The sequence below is a fragment of the Carassius auratus genome, chromosome 37 (genome assembly GCF_003368295.1).
Source record: "Carassius auratus strain Wakin chromosome 37, ASM336829v1, whole genome shotgun sequence".
Lineage (NCBI taxonomy): Eukaryota > Metazoa > Chordata > Actinopteri > Cypriniformes > Cyprinidae > Carassius > Carassius auratus.
The window spans coordinates 17,068,778-17,092,741 of NC_039279.1; the positions used below are offsets into that span (position 1 = coordinate 17,068,778).

The window sequence follows — 23,964 nt, forward strand, 5'->3', positions numbered from 1 at the left end:
ACAACAAAAATTACAATTGAATGCAAACGTACACATAAACAAAGACAAATAAAAATAAGAAGACAAAAAAAAGATACAAATTAAATAAATAAAAAATTAAAACTGCATTATAGGGCAATTACATAAATTTGAAAAGCTTTAGAATTTGTATTGTTTTTAAAAGCTTCTTATTTTGTGATCTTATATTAGAAAGGGTTTCAAAATATATTTTAAGATCAGTGTTAAAAAATGTAATATATGATGGTTTCTTTTGAAATACTTTTGACTTATGAATATAAAACTTTGCTAAGATAATTAACAGATTAATAATATACATATGTTTATCAGAAAAAGATGGGTTTTGATAACAAAGTAAAATATCGTGAGGTTCTAAATTAAGGACTTGGAACAGTAGAAATGCAGAGGCTATCCAATATGCGGCCACTTCCGCTTATTCCACTTTATTTTAAGGATCACATGCGTAGTTATATACAATAACAATATAACATGATATGAGAAAAATCTGAGATAGGTTAAATGTCTTTTGCGATAACGCTAACCACTTGTTTTGGTATGGTGGAAATTATAAGTAGATCATTATTACATTTACGGTCATAAATGGGAAATAAATTAAATCTGGGTTTCATCCCAATAGTTTTTTTATTATTATTTTAGTTTTATATATATATATATGAAATCTGAAAAATGAAATTTCATTTTATCTTATGAATTTACATCAAACCTGCACTCACTTAACTTACTAGAAATAAACCAGAGATGATTCTATCAGTTTCAGAAATGTAATATATTTTAATTAACCATTTAAACAGTCATATTAGGCCTAAATATTTATATCATCCTTAATGTTAAATTATTAAATGTTATTGTTAAATTAGAATACATGTAATATCACAACAGGCTGTTACCAATTAAATCAGTAGCCTATTAATAAAGCCTTCAGAGATAGAAGCTTTATCTGAAGTTGCTTTTAGATTTAGGCCTATTGAGAGTTTAATGCTGATCAGTCCACTGTACATGCATTTACATAGCTATTAAAACTGTAGAATGAAATGAGATTAATGTTTAATACAACATTTGTAACAGAAATATGTAATGACAAAATGAAGTGATAGGCCTACTTCATGATACTTATGAAAGTAATATCTCCACTAGGTGTCGGTAAGTCCCTGTATTAATAAGGAAGCTTTTTATTAAATCTATTCTTGAGATTCTGATTCATTCAGAAATAAATTCATGTGTCTGTCTTAAATAATTGGTCACTGAATTGTCTATAAAAATAGGTCTTTCAAAGACTGATTCATATCAGGATTCAGGAATGATACACCACTCTATGAGCTTACTGTGACTGGTTTGATGACATCAACTTAGTAACTTCACATAATTCTGTAGGAATATATTTGTACATATTTTTGTAAAGTTGCTTTGCAATTATCTGTATCGTAAAAAGCGCTATACAAATAAAGTTGATTTGAATTGAATTTGTTTACATGTTTTAAATTTAAATTAAAAAAAAAACACACTTGACCCCCTACTTCAGGGGTGGGGAACGTTGATCCTGGAGGGCCTGTGTCCCTACAGAGTTAAGCTCCCACCCTGAAAAAAAAAAAAAACTACCTGTATCCTGAAGACCTTGATTAGCTTGTTCAGGTGTGTTTGATTAGGGTTGGAGCTAAACTCTGCAGGGACACAGGCCCTCCAGGATCAACGTTCCCCACCCCTGCTCTACTTGCTCTTTTTTTGTTTTCTAACTAGGCTAGTTATTTTCTTTCTATATTCTATATAATTATATTCTAACTACTATTTGTGTGTGTGTGTGTGTGTGTGTGTGTGTGTGTGTGTGTGTTGTGGTGGCCTGAAGTTAACACGGTCCATCACAATGCAGCAGACACCTGCAGCACCATGGAGAGCACCAACAGAGGACACAAGGTCTGGGCTAAACCGTGGTGTTCAGGACCAGGGACAGCTCTAACACAGGTGTGCTCCATTGCCGATTGCACTTAAGCTGGATAGGGGGCAGTAGGATGTTATGGTATAAATTACCATGGAGATTTATTCTGTGGAGCTAGCCTGCTCCAGACCAGGCTAAATTCCAGGATCTATTTAATCTCATCCCTTATGTCATTCAGCAGTCACCACAAACGGAAACCAATAGTTATTCCACTGCCAACTATACATTGTTATCACATATAACTAGACCCACTGTCATTATTTAAACGTTTGTGATCATTAGTTTAAATCATTTTCGATAAATGATGATTTTTAGATGATGTTGCTATCATTAGATAATTTACAGTTTCCCGTAGACTATAAGGCTATACTGTATATAAAATGATAGAATATTATGGCCATACTATATATATATATATATATATATATATATATATATATATATATATATACAGTATTGTTCAAAATAATAGCAGTACAATGTGACTAACCAGAATAATCAAGGTTTTTCGTATATTTTTTTATTGCTACGTGGCAAACAAGTTACCAGTAGGTTCAGTAGATTCTCAGAAAACAAATGAGACCCAGCATTCATGATATGCACGCTCTTAAGGCTGTGCAATTGGGCAATTAGTTGAATTAGTTGACAGGGGTGTGTTCAAAAAAATAGCAGTGTGGCATTCAATCACTGAGGTCATCAATTTTGTGAAGAAACAGGTGTGAATCAGGTGGCCCCTATTTAAGGATGAAGCCAACACTTGTTGAACATGCATTTGAAAGCTGAGGAAAATGGGTCGTTCAAGACATTGTTCAGAAGAACAGCGTACTTTGATTAAAAAGTTGATTAGAGAGGGGAAAACCTATAAAGAGGTGCAAAAAATGATAGGCTGTTCAGCTAAAATGATCTCCAATGCCTTAAAATGGAGAGCAAAACCAGAGAGACGTGGAAGAAAACGGAAGACAACCATCAAAATGGATAGAAGAATAACCAGAATGGCAAAGGCTCAGCCAATGATCACCTCCAGGATGATCAAAGACAGTCTGGAGTTACCTGTAAGTACTGTGACAGTTAGAAGACGTCTGTGTGAAGCTAATCTATTTTCAAGAATCCCCCGCAAAGTCCCTCTGTTAAAAAAAAGGCATATGCAGAAGAGGTTACAATTTGCCAAAGAACACATCAACTGGCCTAAAGAGAAATGGAGGAACATTTTGTGGACTGATGAGAGTAAAATTGTTCTTTTTGGGTCCAAGGGCCACAGGCAGTTTGTGAGACGACCCCCAAACTCTGAATTCAAGCCACAGTACAAAGTGAAGACAGTGAAGCATGGAGTTGCAAGCATCATGATATGGGCATGTTTCTCCTACTATGGTGTTGGGCCTATTTATCACATACCAGGGATCATGGATCAGTTTGCATATGTTAAAATACTTGAAGAGGTCATGTTGCCCTATGCTGAAGAGGACATGCCCTTGAAATGGTTGTTTCAACAAGACAATGACCCAAAACACACTAGTAAACGGGCAAAGTCTTGGTTCCAAACCAACAAAATTAATGTTATGGAGTGGCCAGCCCAATCTCCAGACCTTAATCCAATTGAGAACTTGTGGGGTGATATCAAAAATGCTGTTTCTGAAGCAAAACCAAGAAATGTGAGTGAATTGTGGAATGTTGTTAAAGAATCATGGAGTGGAACAACAGCTGAGAGGTGCCACAAGTTGGTTGACTCCATGCCACACAGATGTCAAGCAGTTTTAAAAAACTGTGGTCATACAACTAAATATTAGTTTAGTGATTCACAGGATTGCTAAATCCCAGAAAAAAAAAATGTTTGTACAAAATAGTTTTGAGTTTGTACAGTCAAAGGTAGACACTGCTATTTTTTTGAACACACCCCTTTCAACTAATTGCCCAATTGCACAGCCTTAAGAGCGTGCATATCATGAATGCTGGGTCTTGTTTGTTTTCTGACAATCTACTGAACCTACTGGTAACTTGTTTGCCACGTAGCAATAAAAAATATACTAAAAACCTTGATTATTCTGGTTAGTCACATTGTACTGCTATTATTTTGAACAATACTGTATATATATATATATATATATATATATATATATATATATATATATATATATATATATATATATATATATATATACTACCTATATATATGATATATATATTACTACCTCATAAACACAGTGATATTCTTGACACAGCCATGATGTAAAAAGTGGTTAGGGGTTGTGTGGCTCACCTTTTGATAGGCGCTGATAGATTTCAGAGTCCCGAAAGATTCTGGAGTCATGGACTGAGCCAGGCCAAGATTGCTGATCACACAGTCAGCATTGCAGACCATCTGAAATCATAAGATGAATAATATTAAACCAATCAATGCACATTACTGTTCATCAATGGAAAATAACAAAAAGTTATGCTCACCTGAACATTAATGCTGTGGAAGGATTTCCTATTCACAAAATACACCTCATGGGCACCTGATGGGGATGTTATCTTTATGTGTGTGCAGTCCAGTGCACCAATGACATTGGGAAAACCAGTCACACAAAGTAAAGAGTATTCTAATTTGTCCGTGTTTTGTGATATTCATGAAATTAATATATGTATATTCCACAAATTTGATGTTACTTGAAAATACAGACAACTGTTTTTTATCTTACAGGTGAATAATAATGGAGACCTGACCTTTGACAGTCCACTTTATCAGTGGTATCCCTGTTATTTTCCTGCATACTCATCTATAGACATCATCGCTCCACTGTGGACAGACATTTATAATTATGAGAAAGGAACCATCTCTTACAGACAATAGTTTCCAGAATTGAACTTCTCTGCCACTTGGGTTTTTATTGCTACATGGGATAAAGTACCATATCATGGAAACAGAGAGGCAGTTTCTCTTTCAGTTAGCATGTTAACTTTTGTTGCATAGTATTTTCATTGAACTGAACTCAATGGAATATCCAGAATAATGCTTATATAAATGAAGAATTCCCGGTCTCTTCCAGGAGTCTGGATAAAATATGTCATTTACACTTATGCATTATAATTTTATCACTCCGACCGAAAGTGCAGAGGTATAGTGTGAAAAATGCATCAAAATATTGTTTTATCTCAGTTTATGATCTTTAGCAGTGTGAAATGTGATTTAATGTGAATTTTATTATTATTTTGTCTTTGTTTTTCTTCTTTAACAGTCTGGCTTCAACACAATTTACTCTACTAATTTCTTTTCAATTCTGGTTTCTGAGGTCGCAAATCTGTCATACACAAGCAATGTCAATATCACGGGTAAATGGGTATTTCGTGTTGACAATTCATCAGAAAACAATGCTATTTATATATATATATATATATATATATATATATATATATATATATATATATATATATTATTCTCAGTCAAATACATTGATTTAAAGAGTTAATCCCTTTCACAATTTTATTTTTCACTCCAAATAATAATTCATTTTATATCCTGTGTTACATTACATATATTTATTTTACTGACTATTGATAATTTGTCACTTCCATTTTATATCATCTTGTGTTAATATTTTTATCTTTACACCTTCTTATTTCATTTAGCAAAGGAATAAATATTAAATAATTAAGCAACACACTTTTTAAATTGTATGTACATAAATTATATGTAATATATTTTATATGTATTATTATGTCGTAACTGTCATAACTTGTAAAGTGTACTTATTGCACAATAATGTAGTTTAGAAGGACACACATAGGTATAAATTAAATGCATTGTTTTTGGCTCTTAAATATATTTCATTTGTAATTAATTTTAAATGTATCACAAATGCAATTATTTTAATTTTGAGTTTTTTTAAACCACTTTATGAGGACTTTATGACATCTTTATATGTATACTTTCATAATTGCTTCTAGTGTCTTTAAAATATGGCTAATTTAGCATAATTAAAACTTAATTACCTAGTTGTCTAACAGACATTTAGGACCTATGTGAGAAAGTGTAACACTCAACTTGGATCACATGTGCATTAATAATCACATTACAGTTGTGCGACACTCAATCAGTTCACAGATAGCATAGGAATGAATGAGAAATGCTATAAGCTACACTCTAAAAAAATTCTGTTGTTTTTTACAAAATAATTTTGGCAGCTGTGGTTAACTGTGGTACAGTTAAAATTACACTTATTTTTTTACAGTGTATGTCCCACCTGTCGCAAAAAGTCATTGACTTCTCTTTTTAAAACCATATTTTATCAGTGTTAACTCAAAAAATAGTTAAATCCGAAAGTATTGCTTAGTGTAAAGCATTTTGGAGATTAGCCAATAGGCTGTCGATTCATTAAATTATAAGCTGTTTCCTCTAAAAAGCTGTTTATTCAGCGTAGTGAAGCCTCTCCTCCATTGATATCCATTCAAAAACATTCAAAACCAAAATACACTCCTAAACATTTATCTTCATTCACTGAATAATAATAATAAACAACTACACTTGCAGAAAGCAGATAATCTGTGGTCAAAATTTGCCTAAAATGTAAAATAATAAGTAGTAAAGATCCATTTCCATAAACATTACTTGACTTACTCACTGAAACTTACTGAAAACTCCCCCTCCCCTCTCCTTGCACTAATGGTAGTAGTTTGGGGGAGTTTGATGATATTACTGCATCGAAGTGCTGGAAAATGCTCTTTAAGCAATACATTATAGTTATACTTTTTTATCCGCTTAGAAAATTGCCACGTTTTATTTTGTGCCACCATATTTACTCGTGTAACTATTCATGTAACCATCTTTAAATAGGGAAAACATGGAAGTGTTTGGTGGCTTCTATATTCATCCCTGTTTACATCCTAAGGAATGAATTTAGGTACCGCATGCTACAGCGAGTGAGTGCATGCACTGAGATGGGAGAGGTACATATCAAATCTTCTAAGTTCAGGGAAGAACATAGTTTTCCTTTAAGAAATATTGTCATTAAAGTGTACTCACTTTAAGTACACTTAAGTTGCCTTTAATTAAAATTATATTATATTATCCGCAATATTTATTTATTTTTATTTTTGTAGTTGTTGCTGTTGTTGTATTAAGAATATTTTTATGATTTGAAGTACACAAAAAACTTTTAATACAGTTAAGAACACTTCTTTTTTACATGGGTTACATTTTGAGATCTTTTTTTTTTCTTCTTCTGTGGTTCGTATTAGTTACACAAGCTATTAAGTTTTATTTGTTTGAACATGTCAGTTTCCTCATCAACAACGTTTTGAATGAATTCGCTGACTTGCACTGCTTTCACTTCTCATTCCAAATAGTTCTGCTCACATATCCTGGCGTTTGCAGAATTAGATGTTCAGTTCTTTAAAAAAATGGAGCCTTAATACATGATTTTCTTTCTTTCCTTTTATTCACCCAAAAGCACAAAGCTGGCCTGTAGCCAATTCTAAGGTTTTCATTGGTCACAAACTACTAAGTCTACATTAGCCCGACCTCTACCTTAACTTCTAAAGAAATGTAAAGTCTGTTTAGGAAACCTGTTTGAAAGCAGTCATTATTTTTGCTAATTTATTAAGTGAAATCACACACTCCAGATTTAAACCTCTCTGATGTAGTCATAACAGAACTTGAGGTGTCAGTAGTTGTTTCTCCTCCATTTAAAGCAACCAGTCCCTTTTATTTAATAAAGACATTACATAGTTGGTAAAAAAAAACAGCAACATGTGGTTATTGTACAAGCAGTATCTCAATAATATTTGCATGCATATGCATGTAATAAATCTCATTATTAATGTTGGTAGTGGAACAAATTTTCACTTGCATGTAAAGCCACATTTGAATCTTTAATGCATCTCTTTTGTGGTTGATCTAAAAGGGTTTGTTAAATTAGTTAACATAAGTTGTGGTTGGCCCCTAATCAGGGCTTTCTTCTGCGTTTTCTAGCAGCTCCTTGTAATGGCTTTTGAAAAAACCAGCCTGAAAGGAAATAAAGCATATGGATTACAACACACACAAAAAAAATGTAACCCAAGGTTTTTTGACTGCTGAAAATGAAAAGTTTGGAACTAAACATCCAGTATAAACACCTTATAGAGAGCCGTTGTGATGAGAGCCAGTAGCAGCAATCCTGCTATTATTCCTCCCGTGATCTCTTTAGTCAGATTCACCTCCTCATACACCTCCACTTGAGTATTAATCTACATACACACATACATAATACAATAATACCTCTGACAATACATTTTCCCATATAAATACTGTATAATATAACCATGGGTTATGGTTGTATTGGTACATGTATACATGGATTTAAAAAAATCTAAGATCTAGCATATTAACATTTACATTGTATTTTATAACCATATATTAATTAGGTTAAATACAATTTTTTTGGTTTAAATTGTATTATTTTCAAATTCATTTACATTTTCTAACATACCTGGGTTATATGTAAGGAAAAAAACAGTACCTGAACAGATGGTACAGTTTGTTGAGAATCAGAGGAAAATAAAACATATTTGCTCTTGTCATAATCCATAGATGCTGAACTGACCAGCTGAAAAACACCAGCTCCGAGTCCAGTCTAAGAGAGACAGATCATGACATTTACAAATTATGACACAAAAATATGAAAATATGGTCTATTTTGTGAAATGAATTGTCATAGACCTGCTCAATCCATCCAGAGCTCACATTGCCAGTAATATTATAGAGCATCCTTTCATGCTTTATGAGAGTGACGTCACAGCTGAACTCGGCACACACTGCCACAGAGCAGTTCTGACACACACACATCCAGAGAGATGGAATAATGGGGTCAGTGTGCAGAGAAGATAAAACCTTATACTTTATAGACTTTATTTATGTTAGAACAAGTAATGAAACTAAATCACTCACCACCACACGATCCTTTTTAATTTCTTCGACAAAATCAGTTACTACTGGTTGCTTATCCCTCTGTTTCACACAGCCTGGAATCTAAATGCACATACTCTAGTGTTGTTTTTATTTTGATGAATGTGAATCAATATGAGCTTTTTCTAACACATTAATGCTTACCTGTATGTTTTTATCAGTCCAGATAGATTTATCTCCCAACATCACTGGAACTTTGATGAGAACTTTAAATCTTAGTTCTCTAAAGTCATTTTCAATCTGAAAGGGTTTAAATTGATTTTTGAAAAGACATTGATACAGAAAATGAGACATTGAACTGTAGTCTTTAGCTAATTCAATTTTGTGTTCGTGGAAGTGTGTAAATTTTATCACAGTACCTTTAGTATCTGTTGGACTGGTTTATCAGTACCATTTTTCTGTGCAGTAAAATTAATGTGGAGGGTTGAATCTTCATGTCTTATTTAAAATAAAAATGTGTCAAACAGTTATTTAATATTTCAAATTCAATATTTATATTTATATTATATATTTACAGTATATAGTATGAAACATTTTATAAAGATTACAAGATTATAAAGATTTATAAAGAACTGAAAATGATTTCTGTAAATGCATCTTTATAAAACAATTGTCCAAAAAATTTTTTTTTCAAGGTCGCTAGAAAATGGAAAATATTGTTTTGTCTAATGAGATTTATCAGTTTAGCTTGGCCAAATAACCTTATTAACTACAGTGTAATACAACTTTTTATTAGATTTCATGAAAACTAAATATAACCCTATCTAAATTGAACATTAAATTTCAATTGGTTTTGCTTAAGAATCCCAAATTTTACTTTGAATATCAAGTGGAAATGTAACATCCATTATTAAATCTGGGTGCTGAAACAAATCCAGTTGATAATGTCTGATTAAAGAGAACCATAGCACTAACCTTATTAAGGAAATATAGATGGCATATTTGACACCAATGCTTTTCTCTTTGGATAATTCACTGGTTTGAGAGTGTTTGTCATTCCCACTGTGAGTGATGGAGGGTTTTGGTTAGTTGTAGTGTTTCCAGTTGAGCGATGCAGATAAAGGTGATATCTATCAAATGTGTCATACCTGTTGATTCTAGCAGTAAATCTGACCTTTTGATCGAAGGTGCTTTCTTTATCGATGCTGTATGTAATATGAAACACAGCCTAGAATTGGACACAGAGAGAATGAGAAGTGCTTGAAAATCCAAATGCACATGACAGTTTTAAAAGTGACCTCACCTGAGCGTTGCCCTTGAGGATGGGTTTGCTTATGTGGCAAGTGGTCTCTCCAAATGTACCTTTTTGCTCACTGTCAAGAGATACACACTCCACTCTGCCCTGATCAAACAGAAAACGGTATGCCATTTAAAACAATGCTATTTAAACCAAGGATGATAACTATCATGATATCATGATATATAGATATCGTTTTTGGTGTCATTTTCAAAATCATTCTGGCTTTACCTGTTTAGATGTGATTCTCCTGTAGGAAAGTCCAAAGGGGTAGTTGAGGGTGAAGAGTGTGTTGTATGAGTTTTCTCCTCTGTTCTCTACAAACACTACCACATCGATTTCCTGCATGATCCCAACCTCTATATTTGTAGAACTGGATCACAGAAAACAAAAGAGAGAGAGAGAAAAAAAAATAACTGTAATAAAATAAGGTTGATTCCATGGGACATTGAGATTGTAAAAAAAAAAAAAAAAAAAAAAAAAAAGAAGAAGTAGCTGATAAAATTAGCATTCTCTTGCAAAACTTTTCTGTTTTGTGAGAAAGTATGTGCTTGTTTGCAAAATCTTTGAAAAGGAAATAACATGAGGTTGGAGGGAAAATTTTTAATTTTTCGGTGGAATACAATACTTTTGAAACAGAACACAAATGTTTTGTGAGAGTACGCTGTCATGCTCTGTTTTTTTACTTTTAGCTTGTTTCTTCTTGTTTCCTGTTTGCTCCTATGTTCAGTTGTGGTGATTCATTCACATAAAAAATGAATGAAAGACTCAGAGGGTAAAACAATTATTTATGTTCCCTGTAAATTATATTTGGCTCCATTATAATGATTTCTTAGTTTGGAATATGATCAAGATTGTGTAGGTGGATGTTTTCGGGGGATTCGGCTTATAAAAGTATAACATTTAAAGCCACTTACAAGAACAGAATGATGTAAATAAAGATTTGTTAATTTTGATGAAAGAGATTTAATAAGAAAGTCAGTACATAATCACTAATGTTTATTTGATCATAGATCATTGTCTCGTATCATTTGTGTATAGATTACAAATAACCTGCAATACTTCATTTGGTTTTGTACAAGTAAAGCATAAATAAGGCTATTGTTTGGAAATGTGTATGTTCTTTAATGTAATAATAAATAGTTAAATGTGAATATTTACTCACCCAGAGAAACTAAAATCCATCCTGAGGTCATCAACACAAATGTCATCATGTCCACAATTTATCTCAAAATCCACCTGGGGAGTAAAGATTTTAAGATATTTAGACATGATGAAAACAAAAAAATCATTCTTAAATCATATAAAACTGCATCTCCTATTACACTAGATAGTTCAGACATATGTCAAAAAGAGTGTAGCTAATGAAATCAATACCATGTGTAATACAAGAATTAGGTCATCATTACTATTGTTTCATTCCATTATTTATGTATTTATTTATTGGTAGAACCTAAAGAAACTATTTTTGTTTTGCTTGTCCAATAAAAGTCAACGAGGTCCGTAACAAATCTCAACCCTATTGACTTTCATTGTTAGGACAAGCATACAAGCATAGTCATCTTTCAAAAAATCTACTCTTGTGTAAAATAAACAAATACAAAGATACATGTAACAGTAAATAGTGACAGAAGTTCCATTTTCTTTTTGGTGACCTATCCCTTTAACATTACATCTGATTTATACAAGTGGTGTTGCTTTGAAATTGGTTTGCCTTCTCTTACATTGTGGTCTGTGGTGGTCTTTATCCCCGGCAGCAGTACTGGCCTTATGTCTTGCAGTTTGGCAGATGGTAGGCCCTCAAATGTGAATGTTAACTGATTAGACAATGGGATCAGAGCATCTTCTGAGAAAGCCTGATGGGATACAAATAATATATTCATGTTCCATAAAATCATGATTTTCAGTTTGTGTTAGCACACTGTTGCATCTTACTAAAAGGTATATTACTTAATTATTCCAATTCATAAATGTTATTTCATACATCAAGAATAACAGACTCAGATATCTAAAAGTACAAAAAAAATGTTTCCAACTTACGTCTATAAGGAAAGGATGACTTTTACAAGTTTCGTCATAAGTACTAATATTCATATCATTATTGAGGATGCGGTTTTTGGGTGAGAAATATGCTCGATATTTCTGTCGCTTGGCATCCAGCATTATGGTGTAATTAATATTTGCTGTTAGGCCTAGATAATAAACATAAAACAGTCTTACATATATATCAACCAAAGTATTACAGATGACATGTTATTTTTATTTTTATTTACTATAAATTATAAATACAGTACCAAGCTGTCTCTGACTCTGATAATTTCATGTGGCTACTTACATGCATTCTCTCTCATAGTGAATAAATAGTGTTTAAAGCTTAAGTCAGCATAAGTCTGTTTTCAGACAGGTTTCCTAAACACTCACCCTTACTGCCATTGATTGTTCTAACAGACTGCCCCGCCCCCCAAATTAATGCCACCATTTGGGCCAATGCTGCTGATTTGGGATTCTCATGTTAATATTTTGGTACACCACAGGCTACAACTAATAGTTGTGCCTGCAGTTTAACCTGGCACAGGAGAAACTATGTGTACATTAGAAAACAAATTTACCCACTTTAAAACATCAAAGAATATTTCGAAATTTGGATAAACCTCTTATGCTGTGCTTATATGGACTCATAGTGAAGCACATTTTGATGGTATTTTTAATCGACAGGTCTGTTTCACCGGTTGGTATTTTGGATGGGTTGTAATGTACGCTGATTTCCAAATTCATAATGGGTCTGGACCTAAATGATTCACATACGCACACACATATATGAATGATCATGACTGAATCTGTATATTTATATATTTTGAATTCTTTATCAAACAAAACCCACCTGAGAAGCAGAACTGCTCCCATGGACCCTACAGCAATATCAGGAAGGCTGTCTTGAGTCTGGTCTGGAGAGGACTGACTTAGTGAAATCCCAAAGAACCGCAAACCTTGTTGCAAAGAGGATCCAGTAATCCTCTGTCATCACATAGAGTGAAGGAAAGAGGGAGAATGAGACACAGAAGATTTCAGGGTGGAGGGTCTTCAGGTAAAATACAAAAACAGTAAAAGTTGTTTTGCTTGTTAATGCTTTAAAAGTAAATAACTATTTGTCCTATCTGTGCAAAGTCCAAAAAAGCAGGTTTAACTGTTAATTCGTCTCATTGTACCTGTGAATAGGCAGAATTAATCTGATCTACTCCTCCATTGAAGATGTAGATGCTGCCCTGTCCATCCTCCTCTAAAGGAGCTCCAATCAGCACATCCATATAACCATCATTATTTAGATCTGCTGGACTGGCCAGAGAAGAACCAAAACGACCCCTCTGACCTGCCATTCCCACCAGCACCATCCCCGAAAAATCAAAGTAAGACTATGGAGACAGACCAGAGAGAGATGTAAACTAACAAGCAAATAAAATATCTAAATTTAAATCAGAATTGATTTTCAAAATTCTGTAAAACCTTTAATACCCATCACTTACCCGGCGAGTGAAGGTGTAAACAAACACTTTGCCCTCCCGGTCAGGCTCCATGTATGTTGGTGCCGATACCAACAGGAGGTCTGTTCTGGAGTCACTGTTCAAATCCACCACACAAACCTCAGCTCCAAAATATGAGCCAATCTGAGGCTGAGAAAAGGGAAACAATATAATTAACATACAGTCAATCTATTTTGAGCTTACTTACTTTCACTTCCTGGTAGTATACTATGTGCTAATATTTTCCATAAATATTTTTATAACCTTAGGGGGATCCAGTTCCTTTAAATTGCTTTGAATATTATCAATTCTTGAAACAGTTATTTGTCCCCTATGCTTGTATCTTGGTGCTCCCATGACTGCATACTTTGCTCCAAATGTTGTTGCTATTGCCAAGGAATAACCTGTAAATAAAACATACTTTAAAATATTCTGAGGTATATGATTTATTTTGATGTACACAGTCAAAGAAAATATCTTACCTAAATAACTGTCATGCTCACTTCCAGCTTGAAAGACATTTAACCGATCATTCTGTTTGTGCAGCTGATATCCACCTTTCCACTGGAAAGCTCCCACTGCAGTCATTATTAGATCTGTCTGAGTGCATAATATTATAGGAATATTACAAATGAATTTCAAGATAAACTGTCTGTATTAATTATCAGCCTATGGTCATTCAAACAGAATCTTGGTTATCTTGCTTCACACCCTTTACAATTTATCCTTTGTGTTCATAAACTGACTTGTCACACTGTAGCCTACATTCCTAACCCCCGGGTTAATGTCATTATTTGTACATTTGCAGTGTCAGCATCATTGATTGAATCTGTTTACATATCGGCACTGGGACATCCTCAAATTACCGACTATACTATCAAGTTTTTCCGAATGGAGTTTTCATATTATAAAAGTAGGAATGAAACGGTCTCTTCTTATCTCAAATTATTTCTCTGTACCATTTGACATTTTTCAATTCAACCACTGAAACTGTAATTTATTATACACCGCATGCTCTTTCAGTTACTGTCAAACACATGTGAATATGAAGCGCAAGAGTGGGTGGTTGTTGCTAAGTTTCTAGCCATAACATCGCATTAATACACTCTGTACAATTCTGGCACCAGTGTGGGGTTAAAAGTGGTGCTAACAATGCTTAAAGGCATAGTGGTCACCTACAAGAACAAAATTGACCAAAACCCAAAAATACTGACCAAGCAAATAAATGCAATACTCAAGAGGATAAAACTAGAAAGTATTCCCATGTTTTAGCCATAGACTGTAAAAAAACATGAAAATACATTTTATTATACGAAAATATAATTTTCTTTTTGCTCCAAAATTATGATATCACATTAAGAGGTCAATGTAAATTGTTGTTCAATTAAGTAAAATACTGACAATAAATGTAAAATTAAAAGTAAAAAAATAATATTAATACAAAATGTATTTATATATTTATATATATATATTTCTTTCCCTTTCGCCTTCAGAACTGCCTTAATTCTACGTGGCCCATATTCTATGTTGGCCCATATTGATAGGATAGGATCTTGCAGTTGATGGAGATTTGTGGGATGCACATCCATGGCACGAAGCTCCCATTCCACCACATCCCAAAGATGCTCTATTGGGTTGAGATCTGGTGACTGTGGGGGCCATTTTAGTACAGTGAACTGATTGCCATGTTCAAGAAACCAATTTGAAATTATTCAAGCTTTGTGACATGGTGCATTATCCTGCTGGAAGTAGCCATTGGAGGATGGGTGCATGGTGGCCCTAAAGGAATGGACATGGTCAGAAACAATGCTCAGGTAGGCCGTGGAATTTAAACGATGCCCAATTGGCATTAAGGGGCCTTAACGGTGCCAAGAAAACATCTCCCGCACCATTACACCACCACCAGTCTGCACAGTGGTAACAAGGCATGATGGATCCATGTTCTCATTCTCTGACTCTACCATCTGAATGTCTCAACAGAAATCGAGACTCATCAGACCAGTGATGAGGCACCAACAACCATGGCACCAACAACCATGCCAGGCTCAAAATTGCTAAATCACCTTTCTTTTCCATTCTGACATTCAGTTTGGAGTTCAGGAGATTGTCTTAACCAGGACCACACTCCTGAATGCATTGAAGCAACTGCCATGTGATTGGTTTATTAGATAATTGCAGTAATGAGAAATGTTATAGTGGTGGGGGGGCACATGAATAACACGCAAATGCTTGAATTAAGCAGAAGAGTAAAGACATCAGTTCAACAGCTCCCAATTTATGTAATACACTGTAAAAAAAAGAAAAAAAAAGAAAAGAAAATGTTGTTTCTGGTTGGTATTATGTTTGTATTGATGCTGACTTTTCCCTTGTGTTTTCTCCCTGGATTTACTAAAGTACTCTTTGGAATGTGTTCCTTCGTTGTGCTCTTTATATTACTCCAGCATCGCATAACAGGTGTCACATAAGTTGATATAATTACATTTGATGTAAATGCTGCACTAAAACCATCCTGTGAAAACTCCATCCGGGATGAATCACCGGAGGTCTGGGTTCCTAGCAAATAAAAGAAGCAACAACACCGTTAACTCATTGTTGATTATTATTATTATTATTATTTAAAAAACCATATGCACAAGATACCTGTACTCACATTACAGCTAATTACTGTAAAATTTAAACATTCTCGCATTCATGCTTTGATTTCCTCTGCAAACATACCTTCAATTGCAATAATGTTCTCTTTGAGTTGTCCACGAATACTTTCCAGTGCGTCGAAGTCAGTTACTTTAAAAACATGCTTACTGGTGGGTAAAGATGCGATAATTGCCAGCTCCCTTGTGGCTGTGTCAATATCAAAAGCATTGCCAACCTAGGAAAAATTTAGGAATAACATACTGCAAATATAATGTTTATAGCTTCTGCCATAATATTTTCAAACTAATGTCATTCCAAACATATGTGTATTTTTTTTTTTTCAAACACAAAATAAGATATTTTGAAGAATGTTTCAACTGTTTTTGGCGTAAAATTAAAGTCAGGTGTGTCCAGAACAACACTGGTCCCCAGTGACTTATATTGTATGGAAATGTATGTTTTTTTTTAAAATCAGGTTTGGAATGACATTGGAGCTAGGACAATTATGACAGTGAACACAATCACTTTGAAAACTTCAAATCTTTTGCCAGACAAACATATTAGGAAAGGGCTACATATTGATCTTACCCCAATAGCATATCGTGTTATATTTTTTGCTTGTGCTTTTTTGACGGCTTCAGTCAAGAATTTATCAGTTGATTCACCATCTGTGATAACAACCAGAATTTTACTGGCTGATGGTCTTGCACCTTCTTCACTTACAAATAGCTCCCTCCTGTTTATAGAAAATAGCATAGAATATTTAATCAATAAATAGTTTAATGATGCAACTCTTTAAAATACATTTCTTATTGAGTTCACATATCACAGTTGTCTTGGTTGTCTTAGTTTCTCTTTTTCATTTATTTTTTAGGGTTTTAAAGTGAAAGTGCTTGCTGGCCCGAGATTCGAACCCACAACTCTAGGGTTAGAGTCAAACTCTCTAACCACTAGGCCATGACTTCCTTTAGAAATAATTAAATTGAAATTTAATGAAATTTCATCAAGCATGTCTTACACAAGTTGTTCTATAGCTTTTGCTGTGTTAGTCCATCCCTTATTTTGAGATATCGTTCTCACTTCATCTTCCCACTGCTTGGCGTTTTTGAAACTTTGTTTAAACTTGTAATGAATGTAACAATTTGTAGAAAACTGTGCAATGGCAAACTGTAAGAAAGATATAGATTTAGTTACTGGTGCTATGAAAATCGTGGGTAATAAAAAAGAATAATACATACAATCAAGAACATAATAAATGGATTGATTATCCTACCTTTGTATCATGGTCTATAAAACTTTTGATCATTTCTATAACAAAAGCCTTCATCTTCATAAAATCTGCATAATTTACACTTCCAGATCCATCCATTAAAAAAGCAATGTCAATTTGTGACTTTGGGCATTCTGAGGTTGGAGATACAGAGAATTCCATCATGTTTTCATCAAACTGCTCAGCAGCAATCATCGTGTCATATACAGTATGAAGACTGATTTGTAACAACCCCATTCAAATACCTCTCAGAGTCCTAGGCACAGATCTGCTCACAACATTTTCTGAACTGATTTTAAAGCACATGCCGTTGTATGTTGTTACGTCACAGTTCTTAGGTATGGTTGGACCACAAACCTGAAAGAAATTAACATATTATTTTCAACATGACAAACTATAATCTGAACACTTAAAAATTGGATTTAAAAAGTTCATTATTTTGTCCGGAAGTTGCAGGTTTATATCTAACAATGATTCCAATAATACAAATTCTAACTAATACCATGCTGCCACCAAAGTCTTGACAATACCATAGAACTTGTGTGGTCGCCTGATAAATCGCCTGGTAAATCACGTAGCTGAGTCGATCCGTCCGAATGAGCCAGCAGAACCGGCTGGAAAAACGCAAGCCACTAGGGCTGTGCAAAAAAAATCGAAGACAATTTTCATGCGTATCTCATCAGTAAAGGTGCTCCTGTAATTAGTAGTATATCTCCAGCACGTGCATTTAGGTCAGGATTGCCAGGTTTTCGAAAAAAAACCTTCCCAATTGCTTCTCAAAACTAGCCCAATTGCGTTTCGTTCCGGGCAATAAAATGAAAAAAAAAAAAAATGATTGGTGGGGTTCCCTTTGTAAAATTCGCATTTTAGGGGCTAAATATCACTTTATTGGGATTGGGGTCACTTCCACCCGTGAACATGAAAAACAACTGCAGACTTGGTAACACTGGTTCAGGTGGAATGGCATTTACTACACAGAGCCGTAGTTCACTGACAATCTACACATAATCGATTTTAAAATTGCAGGTGGCCCTTTGCTACATAATTAACATAATATATAATCAGACTAAGGTATCAAAGCTCCTCACACATGTGAAACAAATATAAAAGCGTAAACCCATTTGTTTACCCACAAATAAAACAGCAGCAGCGCGGACTCATATTAAAACGAGTGTGAGTGACGTGACATTCAACCAAGTATGGTGACCCATACTCAGAATTTTAATCCATTTAATCCATCCGAAGTGCACACACACAGAGCAGTGAACACACACACACACACTGTGAACACACACCCGGAGCAGTGGGCAGACTTTTATGCTGCAGCGCCCAGGGAGCAGTTGGGGGTTCGGTGCCTTGCTCAAGGGCACCTAAGTCATGGTATTCAGGGTGGAGAGAGCACTGTACATGCACTCCCCCCACCCACAATTCCTGCTGGCCCGAGACTCGAACTCACTACCCTTCGATTGCGAGTCCGACTCTCTAACCATTAGGCCATGCCTAACCATTAGGCCATGACTTCCCCACAAAATAACGTTATTACGACATAACGTTATTACGACATAAGTGAGTGGAAAAAAATATGTGTGTGGCAGCAATGCGTCACCGTAGTTTTGAGTCTAAATTTATAAGAGGCTAATGTTTTAGCACATCTGATCTCTTCTGGAAGCTGATTCCAACTGCAGGCGGTATAATAGCTAAAAGCGGACTCCCCTTGTTTTTTTGTTTTTTTTTTTTATCTAAGTGGTCTGTTAGGTTTATATTCAGTGAGCATATCTGAAATATATTTCGGTCCTAGGTAGGGCTGGGATAACGCGTCGAGGTCATCGATGACGTCGACACAAAAAAATACTTAGACGCAAAATATGCGCATCGATTCGTCGACCTGTTTTTATTTCCTTCAAAAATTTTGCAAAACGTTTACCTTATGTGCGCTGAATATAAGCGATGGCTGGATCAACATTCTGTCCAACGTTATATAACCAATCCAGGGGTTTTTCTACATTTATCTTTTTTTTTTTGGCGGCTATCAAAGCCTTATTTGATCGGTGAGTGAATGACTGCTGCGCCTGATGGGGCGTGTACGAGAGAGAGACCTGGCTGCGCGCGCACTAACAGTCTTCAAACAACACGAGCGCTTCTTGCTCTCTCTCTCCCTTATTCATATTAATCAAAATCATTAAACACAATAGAAAAAGGGCGAAACACCAAAGTTTCACGCGCGCTCGCGCACTCACAGTCTTCAAACTACACGAGCGATGTCTTGCTCGCTCTCTCTCTCTCTCTCTCTCTCTCTCTTTCTCTCTCTCGTGCATATTAACCAAAATTATTAGACACGATAGAAAAAGGGCGGAACGCCAGAGTTTCGCGTGGAGCATTCGGAGATTTTTTTTTTCTCCATGACAGGCTGCTGGCTCCCACTGTTAATGTTTTTTTTTTTTTTTTTTTTTTTTTTTTGGAAAAGCACTCTCTGTATTAGCTTAAAGCCCTCAAGTTTACATTGGTTACTGTATTCTTTCAATTGCTCTAAACAAGTATTTTGACCTTTGTTATTGAATACTAGACATCAAGTTGCTGTTATTTTTATCTGAAAGAATAACTTTTTTTCAGTAAACTAGGCCCTATGTGTTCAGTAAGCTTGTTTCAGTAAGCTATGTGTTTTCAAGGCTTCAAGGTTTTACTGAATGCTATCTCTATACAAGTGCAAAGTAATGCATTCTTAGTCAGTCTTTTATTTTGTAATTTTAAGAGCAATAAACATATATTGCAATGTTAAGGAATTCATGTTTTTTTCATTCAGATATGTAAATCAACATGTATAAATTGTTAGTAGTCAATTAATGGGGAGATAATCGAAATCAAATCAGTCTGAAAAAAATAATCGTTAGATTAATCGATGCATCGAAAAAATAATCGCTAGATTAATCGTTTAAAAAATAATCATTTTTCCCAGCCCTAGTCCTAGGTCATTGAATGATTTATAAACAAGTAAAAGTACTTTAAAATCAATCCTACATGTAACTGGAAGCCAGTGTAAGGACCTGAGGACTAGTGTGATATGCTCAGATTTTCTGGTTCTAGTCAGAATTCTGGCAGCAGAGTTCTGGATGAGCTGCAGTTGTCTGATGGACTTCTTGGGAAGGCTGATGAGGAGACCATTATAGTAGTCCACACTGATGGTGATAAAGGCATGAACAAGTTTCTCCAAGTCTTGACAAAACATCAAATTCTTGCAATGTTTTTTAGATTATAGTATGCTGATTTAGTTACTGCTTTGACATGACTACTGAAACTAAGGTCTGTCTCCAGAATCACACCAAGATTCCTTACTTGATTTTTAGTAGTTTGACTCCTAGAGGCAAGATATTCATTCACCTTGAAAATGTCATGTTTGTTTCCAAATGCAATGACTTCAGTTTTTTTTCCTTGGTTAGTTGAAGAAAGTTCTATGAGATCTGCTTCTAAACAGTTAAACAAACTTTTGAAAAAAAAGATGTGGGAAGTGTGTCAAGATAGCAGGTTGATGATTTTAGGAGCTGCACTATTTCTTTCAAAATTTTACTCTATCAATTGCTTAAAAAATAGACATAGTATCTTTTTGATATTGCGGCCAAATCTATCTGACCTCTGCATTACTTGAGGATGTGCTAATTTCCTTCCTGATACTGATGATCTTCTCAGAAAAGAAGGAAGCAAACTCATTGCATTTGCTGTTAATCTTCTCCAAACTGATTTTTGTCTGCTAATTTTTTTTATTGACTATTACAGGAGAAATATCATCAATAACATTCTTAACTTTTGAATTAAAGGAATCAAGGAGAATATAATCAGAGTCTGCAGAAATGCTAGTACACCTTTATATACGATGTTTTGCTAGCCCTTGTTTGCTTTAGTATTGTTTTTGGTTACGCTGTTTGTGGATTATCTTTTGCCTATTTATTTATTTATTTGTTATTTCCCCTCTCTCTTCTCCCCAGCTTGTTGCTCTTTTTTTTGGAATCCTTGTTTACCTTTATTTTTTTGTCAAATGCTCTTGGATCTAATATGTTTTCCACAAGTGATCTGTGTGAGTGTTTGTGGTGTGTGATGTGATGTGTGTACTTTACCTACTTAACCATATTTTGGGGACAAATTTGTACCCAAAAGTGAACACGTGAACAAGTTTGCACCCTTAATATTATAGTGACACTCCTTCATTACTAGGCACTTCCTGCATAGCGAATGATTTGTAGATTGTATGCAAAAACAAACAAACAAACAAAAAATTCCCAATCATTTCCAATGGCGGTCATTTTTGACCACGAACAACGCAAGTGTGACTATTTTTTTTTTTTTTTTTTTTTTTTTTTTTTGTTAGATAGTAACTGCCATAAAAAGCCATTGAGTTCCATACCATTTTGATGAAGTAGTGATTTTGTTCAAATATGAAAGGAAAAAAAAATCCGGTCTAAAGTGACCAAACAATACCAGAGGGTTAAGTTGTTCAGTAAAACATTGGGAAACTTTTCTTTGTACTTCTCTCAGTTAAATAAAATAATGACAAATCACACATGTTTGATGTTATTGCATTTTACTAAATGCTCCAACCTTTCTGGAATTAGGGTTGTATGAAACTTACCACTGCTCTTGAAGACTGAGGATCTAGAGACATTGAAAGTCCAAGGGACATGTTGACAGCTTCAACTGGGACTTTGTTGAATAAAAAAAGGAAATATTTATTATCATAAATAATAAAACTAGTATCCTATTTTACTTTCTTGAAAGCATCATACATAAAACTAAGTACCAGTAATGGCCAGTGGCACGCAGTTTCCACTGGTGACAGAACAGTCATAAATTTGTCCTCTTTGAGTTTGACTCCGTTGTATTAAAGGATCGCTCACTAGCAGACTATGGAAGAAGACAGAAAGAATATGAGAACATATTTAAAAAAGAGAGGGAGAGAGAGAGAGAGAGAGAGAGAGAGAGAGAGAAGCCTGTGGCATTATTGGCTGGGTATGTAACCCAAAGGTTGTGTGATCAAGTCTCAGGTACGGCAGGGAATGACGGTGAGGGGATTGATTAACCAGTGCTCTCTTCCATTCTCAATACCATGACTGAGGTGCAAGTCACCGAACCCCAAAATGCTCCATGGGCACCACAGCAATATGACTACTCACTGTTCTGGGTGTATGTTCATGGTTTGTGTTTGTGTGTGTGTGTGTGTGTGTACACTTGAATGGGTTAAATGCAGAGCACAAATTTCAGGTATAGGTCACCGTTACAGCCCTGCCCATTTTTTTCTTTAATTGGTCATGAGATTGCAGGGACAGAGGCTCCTCATTGATGGGCTGGACTTCAGTGCTGATCATGGGCTGTACGTGTGGCACTCCTATTTAAGAGGCTCTCTCTCATTTTTGTTTCTTTGTCTTTGTTTGAAGAGTGGGTTGATATTTTGATATTCCCATTTGTTTCCACAAAACCCATTTTCAACCGTTATTTGGTTTGTTGTTTCTTCTTTCTTGTTCTTTAACATTTTGACCCTAGACTTTATTTGATTAGCTTTAAATAAATTTATATTTTCTTTATTTAAACTTATTTTGTACAGGAAAATGGCATGCAGCAGCCGATCCAACTGGCTTGGTTGATTTAGCTTTCTTACCAAGAACAAAACACTCGGATATCTTATGCCCTGGTTTCTTACAATAAAAGCAGATGATATTTGCCTTGGAAGAAACAGCATTAAGCTTGCTAGAGGAAGTTGAAACGGAGTCAGGTCCTGTCACAACAGGTTTACTATGACCCTGATAATTTCTTCTTAAGTCACGGTTTCCATATAACCCTTTATGGGTTAAAACAAACTCGTCAGCCATTACAGCTGCATCAAACTATTTGGAAAACTTTTGTTCATTTAACTAAGTAGCCAGAACTGCTGGGACACAATTTTCTGTCACTTTTGGTGTAATTTCCAAAGTGTTGACGATATGCTTCAGGTACTAGCTCATAAGCATGAAGGATAGAAGTTTTATCTGTATCATACACAACATTCTGTTCTAAACTAAGTCACGAATAAACCTCTTGAGCCTTACCTGTAAGCACACACTGTAAAAGCAATGTCCAAACGTCTTTTGGCCACTTCAATGATATAGCGACTCTCTCAAAGTGAGAGAAATACTTCTCTACCTCTTTTTCAGAGAAAGGAGGAACCAGTTTAATATGCACGGAAGACTCAGAAGTGTCCTGCCTGCCAAATCAAACTCAATTTTTTTAAGGACAAAAGCTCGCTCACGCTCTCTTTCCTGTCCCTCAAGCTTCATCAATTCTAGTTCTCTTTCCAACTCCTTGTCTTTCAAAGCTATCCTATAATGTTCTAGAAGACACTTCACTATCTCCAGGTCTAACTCTTTTTCTCGTAACACCATCCCTTTTAGCTTTACTTCACTGTCAACAATACCTGGA

The 23,964-nt window shown here is 34.9% G+C and overlaps 1 protein-coding gene across 1 annotated transcript in view; it reads right to left on the reverse strand.

Annotated features, from left to right (window-relative positions):
• Positions 1–7,514: 7,514 nt before the first annotated feature.
• Positions 7,515–23,964, reverse strand: part of LOC113056407 (integrin alpha-M-like) — a 41,321-nt gene continuing 24,871 nt past the window's right edge. Inside the window, exons 3-30 of the mRNA XM_026223178.1 lie at positions 22,313–22,416; positions 22,145–22,215; positions 17,772–17,883; positions 17,530–17,660; positions 17,275–17,423; positions 16,845–16,992; positions 16,341–16,491; positions 16,102–16,175; positions 14,105–14,222; positions 13,887–14,026; positions 13,626–13,772; positions 13,311–13,514; positions 12,986–13,119; positions 12,756–12,892; positions 12,145–12,296; positions 11,829–11,960; positions 11,270–11,343; positions 10,336–10,477; positions 10,111–10,209; positions 9,956–10,035; positions 9,783–9,869; positions 9,227–9,305; positions 9,012–9,107; positions 8,850–8,930; positions 8,622–8,732; positions 8,422–8,535; positions 8,039–8,149; positions 7,515–7,928 (exon numbers count right to left, since the gene is read on the reverse strand). Coding sequence (XP_026078963.1) covers positions 7,866–7,928; positions 8,039–8,149; positions 8,422–8,535; positions 8,622–8,732; positions 8,850–8,930; positions 9,012–9,107; positions 9,227–9,305; positions 9,783–9,869; positions 9,956–10,035; positions 10,111–10,209; positions 10,336–10,477; positions 11,270–11,343; positions 11,829–11,960; positions 12,145–12,296; positions 12,756–12,892; positions 12,986–13,119; positions 13,311–13,514; positions 13,626–13,772; positions 13,887–14,026; positions 14,105–14,222; positions 16,102–16,175; positions 16,341–16,491; positions 16,845–16,992; positions 17,275–17,423; positions 17,530–17,660; positions 17,772–17,883; positions 22,145–22,215; positions 22,313–22,416 — 3,241 coding nt within the window. The 3' untranslated portion in view covers positions 7,515–7,865. The remainder of the gene's footprint in view (positions 7,929–8,038; positions 8,150–8,421; positions 8,536–8,621; positions 8,733–8,849; positions 8,931–9,011; positions 9,108–9,226; positions 9,306–9,782; positions 9,870–9,955; positions 10,036–10,110; positions 10,210–10,335; positions 10,478–11,269; positions 11,344–11,828; positions 11,961–12,144; positions 12,297–12,755; positions 12,893–12,985; positions 13,120–13,310; positions 13,515–13,625; positions 13,773–13,886; positions 14,027–14,104; positions 14,223–16,101; positions 16,176–16,340; positions 16,492–16,844; positions 16,993–17,274; positions 17,424–17,529; positions 17,661–17,771; positions 17,884–22,144; positions 22,216–22,312; positions 22,417–23,964) is intronic.